The following is a 25,188-nucleotide window of genomic DNA, read 5'->3' as shown; positions in this document are numbered from 1 at the left end:
TCTCTGAAAGCTTTAGTAACTACCACCACTATTAGTAGCACTAACATCCAAGATAATTCCTTGCTAAACAATTAAACTGCTGAATTTGCTTGAAATTGCATGCAAATATACATTATCCAAACAGTGGAACAGGAGGTAAATCCAAACAAAAAGAAAATAAAAATCCAGTCTGTCATATAGCAACATAAGCCCCTAAAAATCCCACTGAAGCTCACTGAAAATCAAGGATGAACACTGATGTTAGTAAACACCGGATCAAGCTCTCAGAGAGAGCACTGGGTCCAGTGATCTGCAGCCCATCCCATCAGTCTGTGCCATGGAGAGAACTCAAGGCAACAGCTGAAGGTCTCCTTGTGGCAGGAGTAGCTTTGGCTGTAGGAGTAACTGCACAACACCTCACATGCTGCCAGTGGAAAGGTATTACGGGATTGTGGCAGGTGGACAAGAGGAGCTGCTTTTCCTGGCATGAGTTAGGTCCTCCCCAAGCTGCTTTCTACTGGTATGAGTTAGGTCATCCTTAAGGCTCTTTTAAATCTCCTAGTTAGGCAGTTACTTACCATCAAAATGCAAGACAATCCACAGTTAGGCATTATCTTGGGAAAGCTGAGGCTAAATACAAGAATGCTGCATGATTTCACTTGTTTTCTTCTTGGCTATAGTTGGTTTATAGAATTGAACAGATCATCAAACAGACCCCACCTACATCAGGCACTACTTCTGGTGGTACTGATACACTGACAACCCAGTACAACCTTTCATGCATATGTAGCATGAACATGGTCTTGTATTCCTTCAAACAAAAAAGCTGTTTCCTCATATCTGGAGCCACAGGCTATCATGCTGCCAGCCCTTGGGAATGGCTGGGTTGGAGTCAGGCTAGTGCCACCCATGAGGTCTGTGCTGGGCATCCATTTAGTTTTTGAAGGAAGGGAGCTGCAAAGTAAAGAATGAAATGTTCTGATGGCTCTGAGGATCTTACAGGGTGAGAAGACATGGCAAAGCGTGGTTGCATAGACTTTGGGCCTTCTAATGCTAACAAAACTGTTGTTGAGCATTGCTTTGTCATTATGCTGCTTCTAGGAAAGCTACACATGAAACTGCAAAGATATAAAGTAGATTAGAAAGGGATTAATTAGGCACTAGCTTCGCCTGTCAGAAGGTTAAGGCTTTGATTATGCTGCAATCTAAATTCACAAGTGACTCATTAATTTTCAGTTTCTATCAAAATATATTTTAAATCCTCAAAATTATTTTGGACAATTCTGTCTTGTGCTTGAAAAATATATTTCTGTATAATACTGTCTGTAAAAAACAGTAAAGGCTCATGTACTTCACTATTTACATAATGTATTTCCTGTGCCAGTAGTGGTTTACCATAATAACCACATAATCCAAGGGCAGCTTAAGACAGAGAGTGCATTACAATGCTGCATTTTCTTTGTCATTTTTAAAAAATACAAATACTGATTGAAATGTAGGTAAAGAAAATGTAAGCAGTAAGTTATTCTGTAGTATTAGCCAAATATTCTGAATACATGTTCCTCCACTCATAGGTAGCCATACTTGGTGGCAGTTGCACACATCTTCGAGCTGCATTCTAGAGCCCAACACTACTTCTGCAAATTCTGCTACAGCCCAAACCAGGTACCAACACTGTTCCAGCTTCTCTGCCTGGTTTATGTGACAGGAGTAAGCTTGGGGATCTTATTTGAGTACCTGGATCAAAGATTTAAAAAGAAAAAACTTCCAAGGTTTTGGGTTCCTAGGATCACTTTATAAAGCACTAGCCCTTATCTATAATCTGGTTTGTATACCTGTCACAAGTAAGACTGACAACAGGAGGATATGCTATGCTATGCTACGCTACGCTATTCTCTGTACAGGTACAGGTGTTTGCCCCTTTTCAGAATTAACATAACCTTCATACTTTTTCTCTTATGAAACTTCCAGTTATGATATTTTTCAGATATGTATTTTACAGTTACAGTGTAGAAGAGTAAGAGAGACCTTCTCTGTGTCACGAAATGGTTATAATTAAAATCTCGGGAATCACTTGCTTCAAAATGCTTCTTACTCTTATGGTTCCCTATGGAAAAGCAGAACCATATGAGCAACTACAGCCAAAGACCAGAATTTCCTTCCACATCTTTCAGGAATGACTGTGCTGCTAATAGTCACCAAGGATCTAATAGGAAAGAAGAAATTCATAAGGCAAATCCAGCCACACCTCAGGATCACACAAGAATGTGGCCTTTCAGAAGAGAGGTGACAAAACAGTCTCTGCCTTTGATATGACTTCTGATGATGGACTGAGAATAGCTAAGTAAACAACCTCTGTGGTCCTTGTGGAGCTTTTGTGTTGTTCGTGTAGGACATGTTCATTTGAAAGTTCTTACTTTTGCGTCTCTTTTGATCTCAGCTCAACAAAATCAAGTTTGTGATGCTTCACACGATGCCTAAATTTTTGTGGTTTCTGACTGAGAATTACTTGCCCTGTTATTTATTTGGGGGATACTGTAAGTTATAATTGGCATGTTTGATTTCCACACATCTTGAGAAACCCTTGGGCTATTACCATTAGGTGCTTTCCTGAGAATGAAGAGAGAAGTCTGGTAGTCAAAGTTAAGAAGTCTCAGAAAAGCCACCTATAAAAAAAAAATTAATTAAAAGCATTTGAACAACAAATGTTTTCAAAGAAAATCATCATCACTTAGATATGGGGTCAAGCTTCCAGCTGGCTTCAGTGTAGCTTTCCTGATTTCTGCCAGATATGGATCTGGCTCATGTAGCTCTAGTAAAAATGAACGACAAGGCTTGGGCTTCTCAGTAAAGTAATTCATTAATCAATCTGCATATATACTTATCACCATACATATAATTTCTGAAAATAGGAAGAATTTTGTCCTTGCATAAAGCCCTCTAGAATCACTGGGACAATTTGCATGGGCTTCATTGGGTTATGGATCATATCCTGTATATATCTACATTTTTAAATCTTTTCCAGTGCTTCCTCTTTCAATGGAAATTAATAGCTTCTTGAATTGAAAAGACCAGTTTCCGATTTAGTTTTGCATAAGCAGAGTCCAGTGGGATTAAATATGAATGCTGGCTTGGTTATTCATTAATCATAAAAATATGGTGTGCAGTTAGTTATGTAAGTGATTATTTTTGCATGGAAATGTCTGCTACTTTTATGCCTGTGCAGAAGGATCATATCAAGTGCAGCAGAGAACTTAGAAACCCATCCACCTTGATATACTGTGTTATAAAGAACACACAAAGATGCATAAATGCTCTGTAGCCAATACTGATTTTGTAGATGTTAGCATAATGAGAGGTCAGCATGTCCAAGCATCTGCATTCAATTTTACAGCTATGGGGAGAAGCAGCAAAAGTTCATGTGAGACTTCTTTTAAATCCTCCTGGCCACATATGACCTATGTAAAATATTTTATTCTGAGAACTTTTGAAAATGTAAACATTGCAGATCCTGTTAGTTAAAAAGTCTGAACAGTCAGATGAACAAGGTTGAGCTGGCCCCAAACAATGCTAAATTCTTCGCTCCCATGCAGCTACAGTCTTTTGGGTCAGGGAAAAGGAACGAGAACAAGATGTGATGTGCCATTGGAAAATGGTAAGCAGCAAGGAGCAAATCAACATCAGATGCAAGTCAGAGGTCTGTTGAAACAGGTTCAGTACTTGGTTTCTTTTCCTGCAGGCTTGCTGGAAGCTGAAATTCTGCACTGGACAGGGTAATTCAATATGCTTGGTGTAGAAGAAGTTGCCTCACTGGCACAGACATCTTCTATCTAAAAATGAAGGAAATGCAAGTTCCACCTTTGTCTCCTTCCAGTGTCCTTGCGTCACTGGCACTCCATTGTCTTTTCCAAGTACAAAGAATAATCCCAGGCTTGATTCACTGTGCTTCCGTTTGTCAAGGCCAGAGCTCTGCCATGACCTTGATCCTTGTAAAAATAAGCCTCATGAATTCTCTCTTTTCTGGTCATTATTGCTACTTTATGGAAATGTGTTAGGTTCAGATTTTTATTTTCATGACAAGATGTAGGCAGATTATAAAAGTTTCATGGTATGGCTCCCACTGAAGTCTCCATCTCTGAGAAAGCCATCCCTCAAAAGTGGTTCCTAGATAGGAAATCGGCCCAGTCACAATTTTTTTTTCTTTTTTACATGGTGAAACACAGAGCCTGATTATAAGGAAATGTTAAAATTTCTTCAGTCCTTTTGCAAGTATAATGGTATTTGTGACTGCAAAACTATTCTAAATATTTTTCATTAATACGAATATTTCGAATGGAAGAGATTAATAGTCAGTTTCTTGTGTCTTTTCTTGTAGCTGCTGCTTTGTTCAGTAGCTAACAAAACACAGGCCAACCTGGTGCATTTCTTGAAGAACTCACAAGCAAACAGCAGTGCCAAGAAGAGAGGGCTGCACATAACAGGTGGAGAAACAGGAGAATGGAAAGATGGAAGGAATCAAGTATAAGGTCTCATGATTACTTAATCACTATGTCCACATCTTGTTCCATAATGCATACAAGATTTCAGCCACCCAATCTACTGAAATCCCTCTCACAACATGTCAGCTTTTAACTAAACATCCCTCTCTCATCCTGATGGGTTATCCATCCCCATTGGCATTTTGCTGTTTTCTGCATTATCCTGTTATTTTTTTATGCTCATGCTATAGGTGAGTCTTAACATACTATTGTCCTAGTCATGTTGATCACTTAACACATGGAGATTCCTGGGTTTCCCAGCTCTTTGCATCTCTCATCCTTACTGTACTACCTACTGCATTTGTCAATGTCCTGTCAGCCAGTCATCTTGACCATCAAACCATCATAACTCAATGTAGTATCTCAAGGATACTGCTGGAAGGAGAAAGGTAGTTTCAGTGCTTCAGAGTACCCAGGTAGCCCTAATGACTAAAATGACTAATCCCAAAAGGAACTTAGTCAGCATTACCAGTACAGCACCATGTTTCCCCATTACTGGAGGAAGATTTTTGTAAGCTGTTCCGTCCCCTCCCTCCAACTCACTGCTTATAGGACAGCAACTCTCCAAAGCTGGTCTATCAAAAAAAGACCTTACTTGGTCAGAGCAGACTGTGGTAGTGTCCCTCATGCCTCTGCATTGTTTCTAGGCTGTCTCAGTATCCCATTATATCTCAGAAGGAATATCAAGTTAAAGGGTTGCGGCTCTTCAGAGATCAGCTCTGTGCAAAGCTGTCTGGAGGTCTGGACTGGGGATGAAACAGTGAAAAACGGATTCCTTGCACCCCACACGGTGCCCCAAGTGGTTTTTTTTTCTTGTACCGAGACATCTTGAGGTGCTACAAGCCACGCTCTAAAATTCAGGGCCCTCTTCCACACGGAAGCCCCATGGCTAATCTGGGAGGCTGCGCTCATCCTCTGTCCCCACGTCCCATGGGCGCGCTCTCCAAAGCAAGGGATGCGCGGTAACTCCTGGGTGGGTCGTTCAGCGCTGCTCTCTCTGCTCGGGGCTCCCCGCTCGGCACCCACACACCCCTCCCACGTCGAGGGGTGTCGATTCCCGAGGGCTCCGCCGCCGGGCTGCCCCCAGCCGCGGCGCCGCCGTAGGGAGACCCCGGCCCCCCCGCGCAGGGCGGGGAGGGCGCGCCGGGGCCCGCGGAGAGGGAGGGCAGCACCGGGGGGAGTGGCCCGGCCGGGACGGCCTCATAAATAGCCCTCGGCGGGGCGGCGGCGGGAGGAGCCGTCGGAGCCGTCGGAGCCGCCGTCGTCGCCGCGCCGGCCGCGGTCAGAGTCGAGTCAGGACCGCGGACAGCGCCCCCCCCGCGCCCCCGCCCCGCGCCCACCATGACGGCGGAGACCCACCTGCAGGGCGTGGAGATCTCGGCCGCGCAGTTCTTCGAGATCTGGCACCACTACGACTCCGACGGTGACTCCTTTCCCCCCGGGGCGGCGGGGGCGCGGGGGGCGAGGGGGGCAAGCCCGCGGGAGGCTGGGGGGACCCCACCGCTGCCCGCCCGAAACCCGCTCGGTCCCCGCTCGCCGCCCGCAGCCTCGGGCGCAGCCCCGGAGCCGTCAGGGGCTGGGACCGGTGCCGGGCGAGGTGCGCGGGGAGCCGCTCGCCTGGAGGGAGCAGCGGGGTCAGAGACGCCCCTGCCGGCGCTGGAGAGCGGACGGAGAGTTTGGAGGGAGCGGTGACGGCAACCGTAACTCTTTCTGTTGTAGGCAATGGGTTCATGGATGGGAAGGAGCTACAAAACTTCATCCAGGAGCTGCAGCAGGCACGGAAGAAGGCAGGCTTGGTAGGTTAATGTTTCGCCCCACTTTCCTGTCTTCTTCGGGAAAGAAGAGTTTTCTTGAGCAAACTCCAGTGCCCCGATTCCTTCCGTTCTCCCTTGCCATCACACGGTTCATGCACCTGCCGCGCCAGGAAAAGGGAAATAGCTTGGTTAGAAATGCGCAGGTTGCAAATCAGATAAATAGTCTGCTTTGGGAAGGTGAAACAAGGGTGCACCTCCCTGAAGAGCAGCTCCCGCTCATACCTTGCCGGGCTACAAGCTGGTACTTCTGACAGTGCTTAAAAAGAAAAGTCAAGAAATGTGTGGATGCTGTCTTTTTATCTTGGAAGGGACCTTATCCCATTGCAATTAATCTTACCTGATCCAGGTATATACTCATTAAAACTGGCGAGGGGGCGGGGGAAGGAAGGGAAGAAAATAGAAAAAGGACGAAAACAAAGATAAAGAGAAAAAAGAGAAAGAGAGAAAACCAACACTTCAGGGTAGTTGGACTCTTAATTTCATGCCTAATGGGCAGCACGGGCTGAAATGCGTTTCTGCCCCTTGGTGGTCACTAAATAGATCTGCAGATGACTCCTAAACACTTACTGCTCTTCACCGAGAGTGTGAGTACCAAATCCTGGCTGTTTAAATGGCTCAGAGAGACAGCGAAGTTTTTGACAGTGTTGTCAAAACACTTCTGCATGTGAGTTATCGAAACATTAATTAATAATTTCCTCCAAACTATACCCATATGGGGGGAAAAGAAAAGGGAGAAAGAATGAAATTAAAGGTTGCATGTAAAGATACAGCCACTTCTAGCATATAACTTAGTGGAATCGGTCTAAATGAATCTATGCTAAAAGACTTCCGAAGAAATAAAAAAAATTTACAGTTTAAGTGGATGATGTGTGCAGGGAGGAAATACATTAATAGTTCATAATAAGAATGCCTCCAAATTGAGAAGTAGCTTTTCAATAACTAAATTTGCTTTGAAAGTTCCTGTATATCTAAGACTAAATACAGAAAAAAATTAATATTAATATTAATTATTAAAACATTAATATCTTAATTGTTTTTGTGGAAAATTGTATCATATTAATTGTATGAGTACAAACTTTACAGACATGAAAATTTGTCTCCCAGCAATGCCTCTAATGTTACTGCAGTCTAAGTACCAGTTAATTCCTGTTAGAGACATTGCTGTAGGCTCTCATTTTTCTGAGTGCAAGTTCAAACTAAAACTAAAAATAAAATAAAACAAAACAAAAGTTAAAAAAACCCAAAAAACAAAAAAACTAAACAGAAAATTGGGAAAGGAATGTGGGTTTTTTAGAGGGAAAAAGTCTATTTTTTTTTCACAGAAAAAAGATTGAACAACTTCAATACGTTTCAAGTACTGGAAGAGAACAAATGTCTCTTCTATATTAAAGTGCAGAAAACATAAGTTTGCCCAGTAGAAAGAAGATATTAAAGCCTCTTTATATTTAGCATGAATGGCATTGTTAGTAGAAATGCTAATATATTATTGAGTAGTTAAAAAATTAATCAGAAGCTCAAGGAAAAAAATATTTGTAATTTTAAGATCAGGATCTTTCTCTCTCAAAGCAAGTATGCATCTCTTTAAAACATAGCCTACTCAAAGCAACACAGAAAACCTTTCAGGATTATTCTTATCTGCTACAAATTTTTTAATATATATGGGTTTTTTTAAATAACCCCTGCCATTATCTCACACTGTATTATAAAAATGCTCAGATGTTTATGTTCTTCTGTCCCATTTCTCTGATTCAAACCTATCTTTGGAGTGTTCTGCTGAAAAGAACAATCTACAGTAGCAACACCAAATTCAGCACCTGGTCTGTGGGCTCTGGAGTATGGCTGTATGTCATCTTAGGTTTCAAATCTAACCTGATTCTTGTGTTTGAAGGCTCATTTGCTAAACAAGCATCTCATTAGTTCATTTCTTGTCTCAGGGGATACTAATTCAGTACCTTTGAATATCTATTCTTTAGCCAGAAGGGACACATTGAGAAACTAGTGTAGGTTATATGTCATTTCCTTGTCTGTCCTTCTTTTAACACCCCAAAGCTTCTTTGTCATCATTAACTTCTGCATTTCAGGTCACTCTTCTGCTCACTTTTTTTGAAATATTCAATTATGCATTCTTCATTGCTGGATTTTACATCAGTCATGCCATATGCATTAAAGAATCACATTGATGCTGTCATTGAATAGGAAGGTTTAATATTTCCCAATATTCTTCCCAACTACAGAACTCTTCTAATTATGTTCTGATGCTAATCCTTGTATTAATCCACTCAGTAAGCCTGTACTTTCACAGCTGCTTTTTCTCAGACAGAGAGGTAGCATACAGCTTGATTCAGGCTAGCCCCCCTGAAAGGGGGGAATGTCTACTTAGAAGTTTTAGTGCTTGGGCTTTGGTAACATTAGGCCTTTTTGCTTCATGCATTATGGTAGATACTGAATTGATCTGATATAATTTCAGCCATGTTAAAAGAACTGCCTCTTTTTAAAGGCAAAAGCTACAAAAGTATATAAACATAGCTTCCGTTTATTGTGACCCACATTTATGCAATACATTCTCTATTTGGGTGCACCAACTGCCAAAAGAAAGTCTGGGGTGTAAATGACTAATGCAGAGGTTGATAAAGTGTCAATAGGTGGATCTTGTCTGAGCTGTTCCACATCCGTTTCTCACTTTCCCTGCCTATATAGATAATGACGACATTTTTGCACAAAAATGCATGCTTTATGAATACAGTCGTGTAAGTGTTTCTGTAGTGCCAACTATCCTTACATTTTCAAATCATATCAAAAAAAGCTATTTTTTTGCAGTTGTTGGACAAGTATCTTTTCTGAGGTGTCTGACTGAGGCGTGAAGGGTTAGTTTCTTCACTTCAAAAATTGAGTACTGCGTCTGTATCAGGTTTAGGACTAGTCTTGGTTAAATTTAGGCATTTTTATTTGACCAAAAACATTTATTTGAATAACATAAATAACTCTTCAAGCAGCTTATAAGAGGGTGAAGAGAACACCAAAAATTCACCATCATTTCTGAATAATGAACTAAGAGGACAAGTTTCCTGTTTTGTTTAGCCTGTAATCAACTGTGCCGCCTTCAACTGGCTGAACACCAAAAATTCACCATCATTTCTGAATAATGAACTAGAGGACAAGTTTCCTGTTTTGTTTAACCTGTAATCAATTATGCCTCCTTCAACTGGCTGGACACTGTCTGGAACTGCAGAGCTGCTATTAGAAAGATTAGTAAAATATTTAACCAGGACTAATTAAAATCCGAGTGTCTAATTCTCCATTCTATCTGCTAAGAAAACTTGTCCCCACTTTGGGATCATTAGATGAAAGGTGACTTTGAAGTCCATTGTATTAATAACCACATCTCTAATTAAAGCCATGGCAAATTACTAACCTGCCATGGATGACTTTGACGGAAATAGGATACTAGGCCGTGATTGTATCAGCCACAAGGAACTGACATTTTAGTTAGCTTTGGCAGGTGAAATTTGGGACAAGCTACAATGGACTTTGTACAACTGAGATTTCACTGTGTCTCCAGTGAGAAAATCACTTAGGTCCCATATAATCAGATCTATTATAACAACTAAACCTTTAATTTCCAAAGTCTGATGTAACTTCATCTATAACTGTAGAATTGTCCATTGTTTTAACGTGACTGTAACCCTGTTTTTGCTGCATGGTTCACTAGCTTCCACCTCTAAGAAATACAATGAAAATTAGAAGTTTCATCAGTATTGAAGGTTGATGACAGCTCATATCAAAGCAAGGCAGGTTAAGTTGAAGTGTGAAATCAAATATTTAGATATTTACCCCAAGGCTGGCACATTTTGGCATAACCTAGAATGAGGATAGTCTTTAGAGAACAGATGTATAGCAGGGACCATAATTTATACGGACAACTATGATGGCTTTATTCTGTCAGATTTAAGGTACTTCTTAAAGTTTTCTCCCACCTAAATCTCCCTCTCTACATTTAAGCAGTGACATTTTGACTCTGTTTCCATGATAACCAAATACTAAACAGTGAAAAACATGACATTGTGATGAGTTCTTTTAAGACTAAAATAGCATCCATTGTTCAGGAGAAATCCACTCAAAGACGTGGAAAAACTATTTTGGTGTTCAGATGTATTATACTGAAATTTTTTCCTTATTTTGAAAGATTCCGCACTGCCTTCGAGTTACTAATTTAAAAATGAAAACTGAAAAAATGGACTAATAATTGCCTATGAACTTCACTGTCACCCTCTTAAACAAAGGAACTGTTAGACACATCTTCCAACACATCTGTCTTTGTAATTTTTTTTCGTTCTGTAAACTAAAATAAGAGTTCTAAGTATTTAGATGCCAATCATTTCCACTGGCTATAATATAATTCCCTAGGAAGAAAAATTTATCAGAATGGCATTATTTATGACAAAACACAATGCTCATTTTCATTTAAACTTGACGAGTGTAGCTGCAATGTGTGAGTCCTTCATTAAATGTGGAATATTATTTGACAACTAATAGATTATTCAAGTAAGTTTACGTATGTTTCTTGTGTTTTAAAGTAATGATTCTATCATTGTGACTTTCTAGGATTTAACACCTGAAATGAAAGCTTTTGTGGACCAATACGGGAAGACTACTGATGGAAAAATAGGTATAGTTGAGGTAAGATAGTTACTTTGTAAATTTACTTGAAGGAAATGCATTTAGCACAGAACAATGTGAGCATAATATGCCAATACTTAGGATTTTTAGATAGACAGAATATTTCTTCCTCTCCTTTTTTTCTTTTCACTAACAAAATTTTTTCATTAACAAAAAGTAATGTTTTCCTTACCACATTCCAGACTTTTCACCACAAGTAATTTAACTTTTCTCTCATTATTAAATAAAAATAAGCATCAATAGCGATTTGGTTTTCTACAAGGTAGATAAAAATTCCATTTTAGAAATTTAAATTTAAAAGGTAATTTGATGAAGAGTGATGTGCTGTAGTGCTGCCTGTGATTTTGAGCTAATGCTCTGTCACCATTCCTAATAGTGATACTAGGATACTCGATAACACCCGAGTGAACTTAATTAAGCAGTCACTGTATGTAGTCTATTCTGAAAAACAACACATATGGCAAGTCAGCATGTTAATCATGATAAATGTAAACAAAATTTTAATAGTAATTGTGATTCCAAAGAAAGAATTTCTTAGGATTTCCTTTCTTGAACTTTAACAGAACTTCAGGCAGAAAATTCTCACACTCCTTACTCCCATTTTCTAAAGAGGCCGAAGATAACCAACAACTTCTCCTCATTCAGCTGCTCAACAATTGTATAACTTAGACAACTTGCTAGGAAGGGGGGAACCTTTGTGTTTTCTCTCACTTTAACTCTTCAGCACTGCAAGTCAAAAAGGAGAGTTTGTGGGGTTATGGGGTTACAGTTTGAGAAGTCACTTCTCTGAGCTTAACAACTCATTTATGTCACTCTGAGTGCAGTGAGACTGCAGTTTTATTATTAAATGATACTATTTTTTTTTCCTGATAATAAGAAATCTGACCTAGAGAGCTAATTAAGAAACAGCTGGAAACAAACCAGTCCTGCAAAATTTCTACAGTGACCAGCTTTGGGTCAGTATCTAATTTTAAAACAGAGGACTGAATAGAATCTGCAGAAGTCAATGGAAAGTATCGCTGCTGATGCAATAGATCATTTCAAGATACCTTTTCTCCTCTGTCATATGTCTGAATTTTATATACTTGTTTAAAGGCATATGTAATTATGACTAAACTACCATAGAAATATGAACAATTTGTTTCACTTGCAGCCACAGCTGATTTTTAAAAGTGCATCTTTTGACAATAGTTAGCATTGATGAATAGCTTTGCATCTAGAAAGAAGTAGTATTTATTTGGTACAACAAATTTTTTGGTTTTGGACTAACGGATGCGTATTTATTTGTTATTGAACAATTTAGTCTTTTTGAATATAGCAAGCACTGGATGCAAGAAGAATGTGTGAACAGTGCCTGAAAAAAGACTGTGCTCCTTCACTCGGGAAAGATAACTGGAAGTTTTACCTTTCAAATTCTATTTCTGATTCTGATATTGACTTAATGAGTGAAGATGAGCAAATCTAATAGGGTCTGATATGGCTCACCACCCCCAGTGGAGTGCCAAACATACTCAGCATCCACGGAAGCAACTGAATAGTGTGATAGTATGGAGTTCAGTGTCTAAAGGGACTTTCTCCCTTAATATAGCAGTTTCCAAACCCAATAGCTATATTTTATTTCCCTTACATCAGCATGATGCTTGATTTGGAAACTGCTGATGGGACTCGTGAAATGTGTGGTACATGCAGAGCAGTATGATATCAAAGTTGGTATTTGGACTTGATTCTCCTTCCTTATAAAAAAAAAAGTATGCAGTAATTCCAGATTGTTCCTGTTTACATAGTATATCAAACAGTTTTTTTGAAAATTGTGTGAATGCTGTTTAAAAAACCTTACGTAAAGCCGTTCAGACTCCCAGCTCTCATAATGAACATGCAGAATTTGATGAAGAATGTGCTAGTGAATAATGAATTTTCAGGAAAGGTCTGTTGACTGAGATAAAGAGGAGGCCTGGATGGCTTCATAGAGGAAAGAGTGGATTTTCAGCTCAGATTAAGTGTTGTTTCTGTCTTTGCAAGCAGACTGCAGTTAGTTCGCTGGCTATTATCCAGAGTCCTCCAGCTAAAGGCAGAGCCTGACCTGCCCACTTTCTTGCCATTGTGTAATAGACCTTTAATTCACCTTCTGTACTCATTGAGACCAATGCTTTTACTAAAATGTGGCTGTGAAACCCAAGGTTTCAAAACTCAGAACTGCGGCAATTTCTCATTCAAATTATTTGAAGATTACTGCTGTCATAAAAATGACTACTTATTAGCCTAGAATATTCTTTGTACTCCCATGCTCTATTATGGGATTTTAAAAAGCAAATTCACTCTATTAGGTGAAAGGAATTTTAAATAGCATTAAATATCAACTGAATTTACTTAGAGAACAATGTCTAGGAAAAAGTTCTGATATTGTTTTAGGTACCGAGAGTATTTTTTCTGCTAGGTAACCTATAAAGACACACCTCACCCTGCAGCTGACCAGAGAGGAGACAAACCAGTCTTAGGCTTTGTCCTCTATTATTTGTGATCCAGAGATAACCAACCTTCTCCATAAAAGCAGCAAGGCTCACTAAACTAAACTACTATTGCTGCTATAAGCAGACTCACAGTGGTCTGCACTCCTCGTTGAACATGCTCACAAAGTAAACCTATGCTTATCCACACAAAGAAATCATCATTTAAAATAGCCCCAGGTTTCCATCTTTCTTCTTGGTAGTGGTATAAAACTGGGACTGGGAAGTCGAACCAGTTTCCACACAATCCACTCATCCCTCAGTACTGCAGTTTTCCACAAAAAGCAATTTAATGTTTTCCCCTGAGACTTACAAGGGGTGAGAGGTATAGCTTAAAATAAGGTAATTTTCTTCCAGAGGTAATATATTCTGTACCTCAAATACAGTTTGTTAGTGCTAATAAGCTGTTAATGATCCTTTCACAGTTACTATTTTACAGTGCCCTTGCAAAATTCACAGGAGTTAGCTATGTCATTGAATGACATCTTATTTATATTTTCCACACAAGCAAACCCTCTCCCATTGTTATAATCAGTCACTTCTCTCAAACTCTCTTTTTTATTCTAAACAGTTCTTCCATTCAACATTTGCTGTTAAATAGGAACGCACACTGAAAATCAAAGCTTTTGTCATGAGAGAAATAAAGACATTTTTTCATAAATCAGGACAAGTTACACACATTTAGCTACTGCGTACACATAAATATATACTTACCCACAAGTGTATATGCTATTTATAATGGAGTAGGTTTTGAAAGCTGCTGACAAAAATGCATTTCTTAGGTCGATTTTGGTTTCGTGTTCAGCCACTTAGCAAAAGTACTCAGAAGCCTCTGGTGGGCCTGACAGCCTGTCATCAGCTGCGCCATTTCTGTAAGGAGAGTGCTCTGATGTGTCTTTTCATCTGTACCAACACTGAAGAATTTAACTGATTCCTTCTATATATGATTTAAGAGAAACAAGAGATATGTCTCCATAACTTTGTTGTGTCTGTGGGGTGGGAGCTGAAGTCACTTACGGCTCTGCTGGATCCCAATAAAAAAGCCTCAGCAATTAGGCAACAGCACTGAAATAGGCAGAACAAAAGATTCGAGGGTGTGAAATGGAGGCAGAAAAACAAAAATTTGAATCAAAATTTTAAGATGGGACCCCAGAAAGTCTGCAGATGTCATTTTACATAAAAGTATGCAGCTAAGAAATCTGTCTTTCTCCATTTTCTCCATAGTAAGCACAGCTGGTCTATTCTTCAAGTAAAGTTTTTTTAATCAAAACACATTTCATACATTTTGAGGACAGAAAAAAAAAAATTGGGCTTTTGTTAAAAACAAATCATGATTCTACATTAAATTATACAGCATACTTTCCATCTTCCAGATTTGTCACTTGCCAAAATTGAGTTATAGTAAATGAACATTTTCAATAATCAGTACAATAATGTCTGATTTTAAAAAAGCCTTTTGTAGAGAAGAGGCATTGGAAGAACTATCCCTGGTTTTGCAGGGCTAAAAGCCCTCTTGATTTCTTTCTGGTATTTATAGCTCTTTTTGAACACATCTCTGTGACTGACAAATGAGAACTGCCTTCCCTTACCCTCCCTGTTTTCTTTTTTTTCTCCTGGCCTTTCCTTATATTTAGCCATTTAAATTAAACATGTGTTCTTCATGTCAGTGTTCCTTTCTTTCTTCCTCTTCCTTGGTATCTGTGAGTAGTCTGTATTTCTCAGTTTCTTAATTCATGGTCCTTCACACTTATCCTCTGTGAATCCCTGTGTTACGCTTTCCCTTCATGCTGATTCAAAGGATTTTAACACAGATTCTAATTCTGCGTGGGTGAATTTTTTTCAGCTTTCCCCAGCTACCCTTTTGGTAAAGTGTTACCTCACTCCCTTTTCTCAGACTTCAATTCTGTTTGACCTTGATGACTATGACAAAGCTGCAAGCCAGAAGCCTTTCGGAGGCATCTTCCAGACACTTCAGCTAGCAGGATGAAGCTTCCAAGGGGGCCGCGATACGGCAGTATGAGCACAAAGAATTTCATATGCTTTTAAAAATCATCATGCTCTATTACAGGCTGAGGCGGCCTAATGAAGAGCCAAAATTTAATCTTTCTTCAATTCTGTTACAGCTTGCTCAGGTATTGCCAACGGAAGAGAATTTCCTGTTGTTCTTCAGATGCCAGCAGCTAAAGTCAAGTGAAGATTTCATGCAGGTACAGTATGAAAAGTTGCCTGTTGTAAGACCTGCTTGCCATAAACGTATCATTAAAGCATTCACATTCTGATTGCAGACATGGAGGAAATATGACAGCGACCACAGTGGCTTCATTGATTCTGAGGAACTTAAGGTAAACCAGTATCTACGAGCATGCATAACATGAGAACAGGTGTTGGATCACAGCCTGTGCTGCTATCTCTTTCTTCAGATACCCACTTGTGCATGTTTTTGCATTTCAAACATGACAAAAATGCAATACAATTAGCTGATTTTTTGTCGTCAGTAAATTATTTAAAGTGAAACTCTAATCTGATCAATGTTTTTTTTAAGCCATGTTTTAATTCAGATCAGTGTTGGTATCAAGTGACTCAGAGTACTAGGTAGCTTAGAAGTAAGAAAGATTAAGAAAGCAAGGTGAGTCTCTGACAGCTATGTTGGTTATTATTTTGGCCTCTTAGGGAAAAGGGCTGCTTTGTTGTGTTTTTTCTTAACAGCATCACTACTATTAATCACTATGGTGCTGGGCAGATTATGCTGTCGCAAGTACCACGTAACCCTACAATTTCCTCTGTAATACTGTTAGACTAACACAAATGGAATTACGCTGCCTCTGCTTGGTTAACCTAGTAGGATTTTGATATCAGCTTTAATATGCACAAATAAGAGCAAAATCTAGGTTATCCCATTAGCCATCTCAGCCTTGCACAGTTAAGAAATCGTAAAACAAGAGTGATTTTATTTCACTAGTCATACAACCAACATCAATTTGTCAATGCTGAGTTAGTGTCATGGAATCACAGGGTGGTTGTTAGGGACCTCTGGAAGTCATCTGGTCCAACCCCTCTGCTCGAGCAGGACCACTCAGAGCCAGTTTTCCAGGACCTTGTTCAGATGACCTTTGAATCTCTCCAAGAATGAAGATTCTACAGCCTCCATGGGCAGGCAACCTGTGCTAGTGCTCTGTCATCCTTGCAGTGAAAATGTGTTTCCTGATGTTCAGAGGGAACATTTTGTGTTTACCTTTGTGGCCACTGCCTCTGGTCCTGTCAGTAGCCTAGCTCCATCCTCTTTGCACCCTCTCTTGAAGTATTTATATACTTTGATGATGTTCTCCTGAATCTCCTCTTCTCCAAGCTGAAGCGTCCCAATTCTCTCTGCCTTTCTTCATAGGAAAGATGCTCATATACAACAGCTTTCTGAGTAGAAAGGTGCCATTTTCCACAGTTCAACTGCATTTGATTCATTTACATTCAAAGGAATCAAAGCAATTCAAAGCAAGAGAAAGATCTAGCAGTGTTTATCCATCTAATTTGGACTATTTTGCTCATATGTGATATAAAGAAGAGTTACGTAAGTTTTAAATAAAGCACCAGGAGATCAAACTGTCCAAAATCTTAGAGTTTTTCTGCTCAGAAAAGGAATCCACGACCAAAAATTCACATCTTTTTTCCTTTTCCCTTTCTCTTTTGTGTTCGATATCTGTGTGACATTTGCTGGGGATCTAAGCTTAGGGTAACCCTCAGGCAGACAAGCCCATTCTTCTGCTGACTGGTTGTGTCAGGTTGGTGTATTTAAAGTTGATAGGATCAGGAAAAGGTAGCACTTGAGAACTCTCCAGCTGTTAGGTGATGCCTGCTGACTGCTATATTTTAAAATAGACTTTTAAAAGGCAGGGCTGATTGAGGACCAGCTGAAGAATGAAGGTATTTTAACTGAATCTCTAATGGTCCATCTCTCCTGTGCTATGAGGTTTTGTTTGCCTCAGAGAAAGAGGCCATTTTAACACCAAAAATAAGACATAACTGTCCAGTTTTATTTTTAGATCAGTATTTCTTGTCAAGACGGAACATTTTTAAGTATTTTCTATGGGAGGAGTACACCCACTTACAACTTTGTAAGTGAAATTTAAGCTGGAAATCAGGAAAACTTTCTAACAATAGTAATGGGAGTAGAATGTGTTGTCTAAGGGGGAGGCAGACTCTTCATCATTGCCGGTATTAGGAAAGGTTTGGCAATAGCTCAGATCAGAGAGTAATTCAGGAAGTTTAGATAGATAGGATCCTTTCTTGAGACATAGGATCCTTTCTTGAGACATGGACTGAATAGTCTTCTAATTTCCCTTCCACTTTTATTTTCCATTGAAGCACACAACATTAAACATGTTTCCATAACATCCATTCACAACATTCCAGTCGTGTTCTTTGTTATACAAGCTACCAGGAAGGGCCTCCAGCATGGAGGGGGCCAGACTAGAAGAGCTATAGTGGGTGTTAGTCATACAACTATTGACATGCTTGCATTCAGGTTCAGGAATACGAGTATATTTTCTTATAAGCTCCCCCATTTTCTATCTTGAAATGTGGCCAGAAATTCCACAAAGATAATGACACTCCAACTGATGACAGGAATTAGGTCCTTTATCAGGTCCTGTAATGCCCTTGCTATACAGTTTCGTATCTTTCATTTTTGATGTCACAGACCTAGTACAGAAATCTAAAACACTGAATGGGTGGAAACCATCTTATTCTTTTAAGTAAAAATGGCTGGTGTTTTAAGTCATATGTCACCAAATTCTCATTCAAAAATGCAATGAAATTGGCTGCACATATTTAAAATACATGGTAGGAAGAAATATTCACTTCTAGCTTCAGGTACTGCCATAGGCAAGGACGAAACTTGCTTAATCATTGATCCTTTCTGTAAAATTGTTCCTATGTTGCAAAAGTGATTAGGCATCCAAGTTTTCAAGGAGACCCAAGGTTAATTAGTTTAGTTTACTGATAGAGCTGATTAAGAAGCAGTATACTTGAAAGCCAAACTTTTTTCCAAATTCACAATACAACAAATGGCATATAATGCAGGAAGTTTTGTTAGCTACTTTTTCCAAACAAATTGCAATATATTTGAACTTACCAAAAGAAACATGTATTCTTAGTTGTTGATGACTATTTTTTTCCTACCTATTTGGAACTTCAGTAGTAAATACTAAAGTGGAAGTAAAATAGTATTTCCCATTACTTTAATCTGAAGTTAGCAAATCAAACATTTTATACTGTAGATAAAAATTCACCTATTACTCTATTTATTTTAACAGAGCTTCTTGAAAGATTTATTACAGAAAGCAAATAAGCAGATTGAAGACTCAAAGCTAACGGAATACACAGAAATAATGGTAAGGTTATTTACAGGTATAGCGGGTTAATCCAAATTCTGTTTATCATTAGCCAGTGGAAGGCTCCAAATGACTTGGAGACCCTCCAGGTCCCAGTCAGACTATGACATTGCAAGAGAGAGACAGCTGTGGCACCTATCCCTGCAAGTATTTCTGCAGCTACAGAGCTTTAATGGGCAGTTTGCAGGACTGCTTAAGAAGAAAAGCCCAGGAATTTTTAACCTTCTGGGTATTTATATAATATCATGCCATGCCATTGTATTTTCCCTGTTTTGCTTCCTTGTGCCACTACTTGTAAAACCAAAACCAAAATCTTCACATTTCATGGGAGCAAAACTGTTCTTGTCATAATTATATTATTTAGATCAAATTAATTTGGTGTTATTTTCTATGCTTTGCCTTCTTACAGTGCTGTGGTGTCTGTCTCTTGTCTTAAAAGCCATCATTGCATGGTGGCTTCCTTAGATTTACAGACATCTCACACATTCCTTCTCCCCTTGCTTCACAAAAGATAAACTGATGTTTTAGATAAACACTATAGCAAAACTGTTGCTTCCCTGGCCTCAAATCAGCCCATCCTTGGAACAATCCATCCATCCCATTGCTATGGTTCTTCATGGTAAGGACCAGTACTAGCTTCTGCATAGGCTTTTCAAGAAAATAAAAGACCAGAACTCTGGTCTTCAGCAAATGTATAACATTACATTTTTTGTTTTACCAGCTTGTTTTCGTCCTAAAATACTTTTAACAATCAAAAATGTGCTAGGTAGATGTACTAGCCCTCAAACTGGCTTAAGATTGGCAGAACAAAACTTGTGTTTCTCCTGGAAAAGGCCTGCTGGTTCCATTGTACCAGTATAAGCCATTTACATAGAATTGTCACTGTTCATTCACAGCTGAAGATAACATTTTCATTCAGGGAGCTTTTTGACCTCTATCCTGAAGTATGCTGTAAGTTCTGGCCTCTGCTGAGACACACAATGACAAAGAATGTAGCTATAAGAGAAAAAAAGATAAGCCCAGCTCTCCAATAATCTCCTCAGAAAACAGAAGGATAGTAGAAAATGCACAGTCCTGAGCAGCTGCTGGCAGGCAGAGCCAGTCACTAACAACTCATCAAAATACAAAATAAGTTCACAGCTGCCACTGCTTACCTCCCCCAAATGCAAATCTGCTTTCATGGGAAATGCATGCAAAGCAGATGCTTTTATACAAAGGAAGGAAGTGCTAAAAAGAACCACGGTGTTGTGTAGAAATAAACATTTGTAGAACGTCACTTTTTTCTGGTATCCTTTGTCATTTATTGTGTATTAACAAAGTGAAATTAGGTCTTTTTTCATTGCATTACATTAGTTCCCTCTTCAAAAGGATATACATTTATGTATCTATGTCAGTACAGGATGTTGCTTTTCCTTTTACCTACTACTTACATCTAAAATGACTGTGACTGCAGGGGATGGGATGGAGTGTGGGTGATGGTGCTTTCAATACAATGTTTTGTAGTCCGCTGCTTTTGTGAGTCTGATACAGCAAGTGCAATGTAATGTTTGAAAGTTAAAAAATGGAACCATACAGACATAAATATTGGAAGAGAAAGTCCTATGCAGGAGCAATGTCTTCATCTGCTTCTAATAGCTATTATAAGCTGTTTGTGCCTCTCAAGTAGCAGGAGCTCATCCTTTCAAGGCCTCAAAAGAAAACACTTTAATAGTAGAGTTATTGAAAGTTATTAGAAATAGTAATCATTTATTTTGTGGAATTATATTAACATAGTTATAGCTATAATTTAATAATGTTTATTTGGAAAGATTTATTTCTCCATTTGCATACCATCAAGAAAATATGATCATCTGCAACATCTGTTCATTTTTAGAGAAAATGTATCACTGTGACAAAACATTGTCTTTACTTAAATACTTAGACCTAGTCAATTGAATGAAATGTCTGGTGTTTTCTGTGTAGGGAATTGAATGCCTTGGGTTCTATTGCACTTTACCCAACATTTTTTTCATCTTTGTTAATAGAGAATAATGATTCTAGTATCCAATCATGACATTAAGTCAAAAGTAAAATGTTACCACATCAACACTTCTCTCATTTATAAATAATTACATGCACATTTCTCATACAGGATATTTGTTTGTCAGTGAAGGCAGGTTAAGACCTACCTTACTACAGGTTAATCAGAATTGCTCATCTGGTTTCTTATCAAGCTTTTGCAGTAGAATTAATTACTCTAAATTACTTAGTCAGTACTTAAAATAAATGTATTACATAGCAAAAGTGACCTGGGGACATCATTTCAGGATAAAGTTAATTGGATTTAAGTTTTCCAAATAAGTGTTTTCTTCATTAGGATAATTAATTTTGATTAGCAATGTAAAATTATATATTCTTGCAGCTCAGAATGTTTGATGCAAACAATGATGGAAAGTTGGAGCTTACTGAACTGGCCAGGTATGTCTTCTGTTTCTTTTACAAGTGTCATGTACCAAGTGCTGTAATGGGAATAGTTAAATATTTTGACCTTTGTTGTTTTTTTTTTTTCTCCAAAGACTACTCCCTGTACAGGAAAATTTTCTTATTAAATTTCAGGTAGGAATATTCACATTCTTCAGGTAACCTCTCACCATCACACATAACTGGTGTCATTAATGGATTTGTTTTCCTTTTGGCATTTAGGGTGTCAAAATGTGTGCAAAGGAATTCAATAATGCCTTTGAGATGTATGATCAAGTAAGTCTTAAAAAAATGTTTTTATTAACTGTGTAGTTTATTGGCACTTATTTTCTGAATTTGTGGAAAACAAGCCATAACCTCTGGAATTAAAAATAAATTTTTATACTTATCTTTAATGGTATTTTTCAGGATGGCAATGGCTATATAGATGAAAATGAACTTGATGCCCTACTGAAGGATCTCTGTGAAAAGAACAAAAAGGTAATCCTAGAGGACTTCTTTCTCCTTAGAGATTAGATTTAATTTGGATTTTAAGGACACTTTAATCCACCCTAATAAGATAAATATAGAGCTTCTAAGTCATAATTCCTGAAGTCAAAGTACAACTAAAAATTGTGGTGGAAATAATAGCAGTGTAAATCCTGAACTAGAGGAGTTGTGATTACATAGTGACACTGTCAAGAGCTTGCTTGCTTCTGAGACACCAGCTAGCAGCAAGCTAACATATGGCTGTCATATGGATAACATACAAATATATAAAAACATTTTAGTGTGGTATTGTCAGACAGGCTGAGAATACCTGGGATTTTTTCTCCTTTCCTGCCATTGGAAGTAAACTTGTTCATGCTGATAACTAAACAGGATTATAAAGCATTATCTGTTCTTTAAATAGGAATTAGACATTACCAACCTTGCAACATACAAGAAAAGCATCATGGCCTTGTCTGATGGAGGAAAGCTTTACCGAGCAGAACTGGCTCTTATTCTCTGTGCTGAGGAAAACTAGAGCTCTTCTGTCATGTCCACTTAACTAGTGATGTATTCTACACAATAACTGTGCACTATAAGGGAGTAGGCTGTATTTTTAAACTGCATATAGAAAATTAGCCAGGATGTGTGGCACATTCCTTTCAGTTTGTTTCTATACTGTTTGTAATGTACAGTTTTTGTAACAATAAGATCGATAAACAGAATGTCAGTGTTTGGGCCAGTCTGTATATTCAAAAAGAAACTAAATATGTCAGGGTTGGTTTTGGTTGGGTTTCTTGCTTTCATAAACATGGCTGGAGAAAAATTAAACCTGCCAACATTGCTGTGGTCATCATATCCTTTGACACTTGCAACATTTCTTGTTGAACTACGTAACAAAAAGATCTACACATATCTTTCCCATAACAAATAAATGTCGGGTTTTAAAATATATAACATGAATTCAGATTAAATATGATCTAGGTCTGAAATAGGAAAGAGACATTGGCATGTCTGATTTCAAAAATTTAATAAGGCACTAAGAAATATTTTCAGTTGTCAAACCACCCACTTACAGGTCTGTACTCTCTGCAGTCTTACAATTACTCTTCTCATTACGAATTCATAGCATATAGACAAAGCATTTATCTGGAATAGATCTCCATGCAGTAGTTGATAAAAATATAGTGGTCTCAATCTAGCTGTTTTACTGAATTTAAACATAGGCACTTCAGAAATAAATGCCTTTAAACTGTCTTGAAATCCTGGCTAAATGACAGGTAGTATAGTTAATACACAGATTACCATATGATAAGTGTACCTTTCATGACTATTGCTGTGTCAGAGAATATGACAATCCATTTTCTAAACTATTTTCACATTTTGCAGGTTATAATTATTCTAGTAAATTGCTGTTTTTACATCATATTCTGTGTAATCTATAATTAAATTTAATATCCTAAGATTATTGGTGTCTAGTTTGTGTATCTCCTGGATTCTTGTATCTGTACCATGTAAAGGACAAACTGACTATTTTAAAAAAACGTGCCTCCTTGGATATTACACTGAATTACTAGTCTGTATCACTAGCATTAAAATTTGACATTAAATGAAGAAAAAAAAATAGTACAGATTTTATAACAATTTATTAATTTAGTTTACATGGTGGGCTCTGCTTTTTATTATATTAGAGATGTATTTTTTAAATGGGAACTATACTATGAAGCAGCCCTATCTTCTTGCATACTTGGGTTTTTTTGCCTGGCTCCCTTTTTACTTTACACCAGTTTTACGCCAGACAACTTCAGGAATGTCCAGGTCACTGCTCCCAGTAAGTACTGGAGAAGGAAGGAAATTGGGCTGTGTCTTAAAGCCAATAAACCTATGCTGCCTCCATGTACAGCTGTTTCAGAAGCAAATCCAGGTTAGCAGATTAGCTATATACAACTTCTCAGATACATTTCTGTGTCTTATTTAACAAAAGGAAGTAAAAGCATTTTATTTGAAACACGTCTCAAACAGTGAGGCTCAATCCTTCAAGATTACAGTCAATGAACTCCCACTGAAAGGAATCTTTCAATTCCTCAGGTGAACTCAAGCAACTAAATACCATTTCAGGAATGGCCTAATGGCCTTGGGCTCTCTCCAGGCTGAGCCTTGGAAAGTTAAGGGGTAGGTGGTGTTGGATGGGATCTTTCTGGGAAGAAAACCACACAAAAAGCTAAAATAAGGTTAAGCCAGCTCATTCTCACTGTTTTACTCCCACTCCATGCACAGTGATTTAACGTCTTACCTGCTTGTCTCCTCTTTTCTCTATGCAATGTGAAATACAATTGTGTACATTAAGTGAAGGAACAGTGAATCTGCCTATCAGTACAATAAATGATTGATATTGTTCATACTGTGCACTTGAAATCCTGGATTTTGCCTTATTTTAACATTTTAATAGTGTAAAGAAAAAACCCCAAACCTTGTGTGTAAAAATATGTTTGCTACATCATTACAGTGAGAGATAAAGCTTTTAAAATGTTTTGACAGAGTCACCACAGAAACTGAAATATGTCTTCCTGAACATGAGTAAGTTTACTGTCACAGATCCGTTCTGAAGCTACTGAAGCTCTTCTGCTACTGCTGCTGCCCACCAGCTGGCTCTGCTGCAGGGCACAACACAGAAAGCAGGTCTCAGTCACCCACAAGCAGGACGTTTCCTGCAGTTATTTCTCTTAAATAAAAGTTGGATTAAAAGACAGCGGTTTAAAACCCCAGTTCTAGCAAAGGTGCCTACTGTCAGTGCAAAGCAAATTGTGACAAGTATGGCTAGGTCAAACTGCTGTAAAACCTCCAGGTTTTATACTCTAAATCACTCCTGGGCAGACTGATTTTAAAATGTCAGGGTTGGGGCAGAACAAGGCAGAGAATCGTAAGAGAGGTGATGATAGGGAAGATTTCTTCTTTCTTCTGGTACACATCTGGTGACCAAAGAAAAGTTAAATTGTAGCATGCACAAAGATTAATTACATGATGTAGTGCAGGTACACCATACTCCAGCTAAACACAAAAACTGAGACAGAGCTCCTTGGGAACCCCTTTACTGAAGCTATTAACTATTTTGCTGCCTATAAATACATAATTTAATAAACAGGCAAAGAAGCACTCAAGCTAACAAATACCAAAACTCACTATCCTACAAATCATAAGTATACTATAAAATAGAAGCATACTACTTTAGTTTAGCTTCTTCTAGTTTAAATGTGTACAGATTAAAATTGAACATGGCACTAGGTATTCAAATCAAAGAAGGTGATCTTCTAGTAATTTTAAAGCACAAACCAGCAAACTGAAAGAATAATAACAACAGTAACTA

General features: G+C 38.4%; 1 protein-coding gene across 1 annotated transcript; it reads left to right on the top strand.

The window, feature by feature from the left end:
* Positions 1 to 5,755: 5,755 nt before the first annotated feature.
* Positions 5,756 to 24,239, top strand: CALB1 (calbindin 1). Its single transcript, XM_032128961.1, has 11 exons — positions 5,756 to 5,940; positions 6,237 to 6,313; positions 10,934 to 11,008; positions 15,636 to 15,719; positions 15,798 to 15,854; positions 18,819 to 18,896; positions 21,298 to 21,353; positions 21,452 to 21,491; positions 21,579 to 21,632; positions 21,765 to 21,836; positions 22,249 to 24,239. The coding sequence occupies exons 1-11, from the start codon at positions 5,859 to 5,861 to the stop codon at positions 22,360 to 22,362; spliced, it is 789 nt and encodes a 262-aa protein (XP_031984852.1). The 5' UTR covers positions 5,756 to 5,858; the 3' UTR covers positions 22,363 to 24,239.
* Positions 24,240 to 25,188: the final 949 nt, after the last annotated feature.

Source organism: Corvus moneduloides, chromosome 1 (genome assembly GCF_009650955.1).
Source record: "Corvus moneduloides isolate bCorMon1 chromosome 1, bCorMon1.pri, whole genome shotgun sequence".
Lineage (NCBI taxonomy): Eukaryota > Metazoa > Chordata > Aves > Passeriformes > Corvidae > Corvus > Corvus moneduloides.
Note: the sequence above shows the minus strand (reverse complement) of the source record. Positions and strands in the feature narration are given on the sequence as shown.

Excerpts from the sequence above, each read along its gene's own strand:
- CALB1 (XM_032128961.1), top strand. The coding sequence starts at position 5,859 with ATGACGGCGGAGACCCACCTGCAGGGCGTGGAGATCTCGGCCGCGCAG. Across the intron at positions 6,314-10,933 it reads CACGGAAGAAGGCAGGCTTG|GATTTAACACCTGAAATGAA; the intron begins GTAGGTTAATGT and ends GTGACTTTCTAG. Across the intron at positions 18,897-21,297 it reads CGGAATACACAGAAATAATG|CTCAGAATGTTTGATGCAAA; the intron begins GTAAGGTTATTT and ends ATATTCTTGCAG.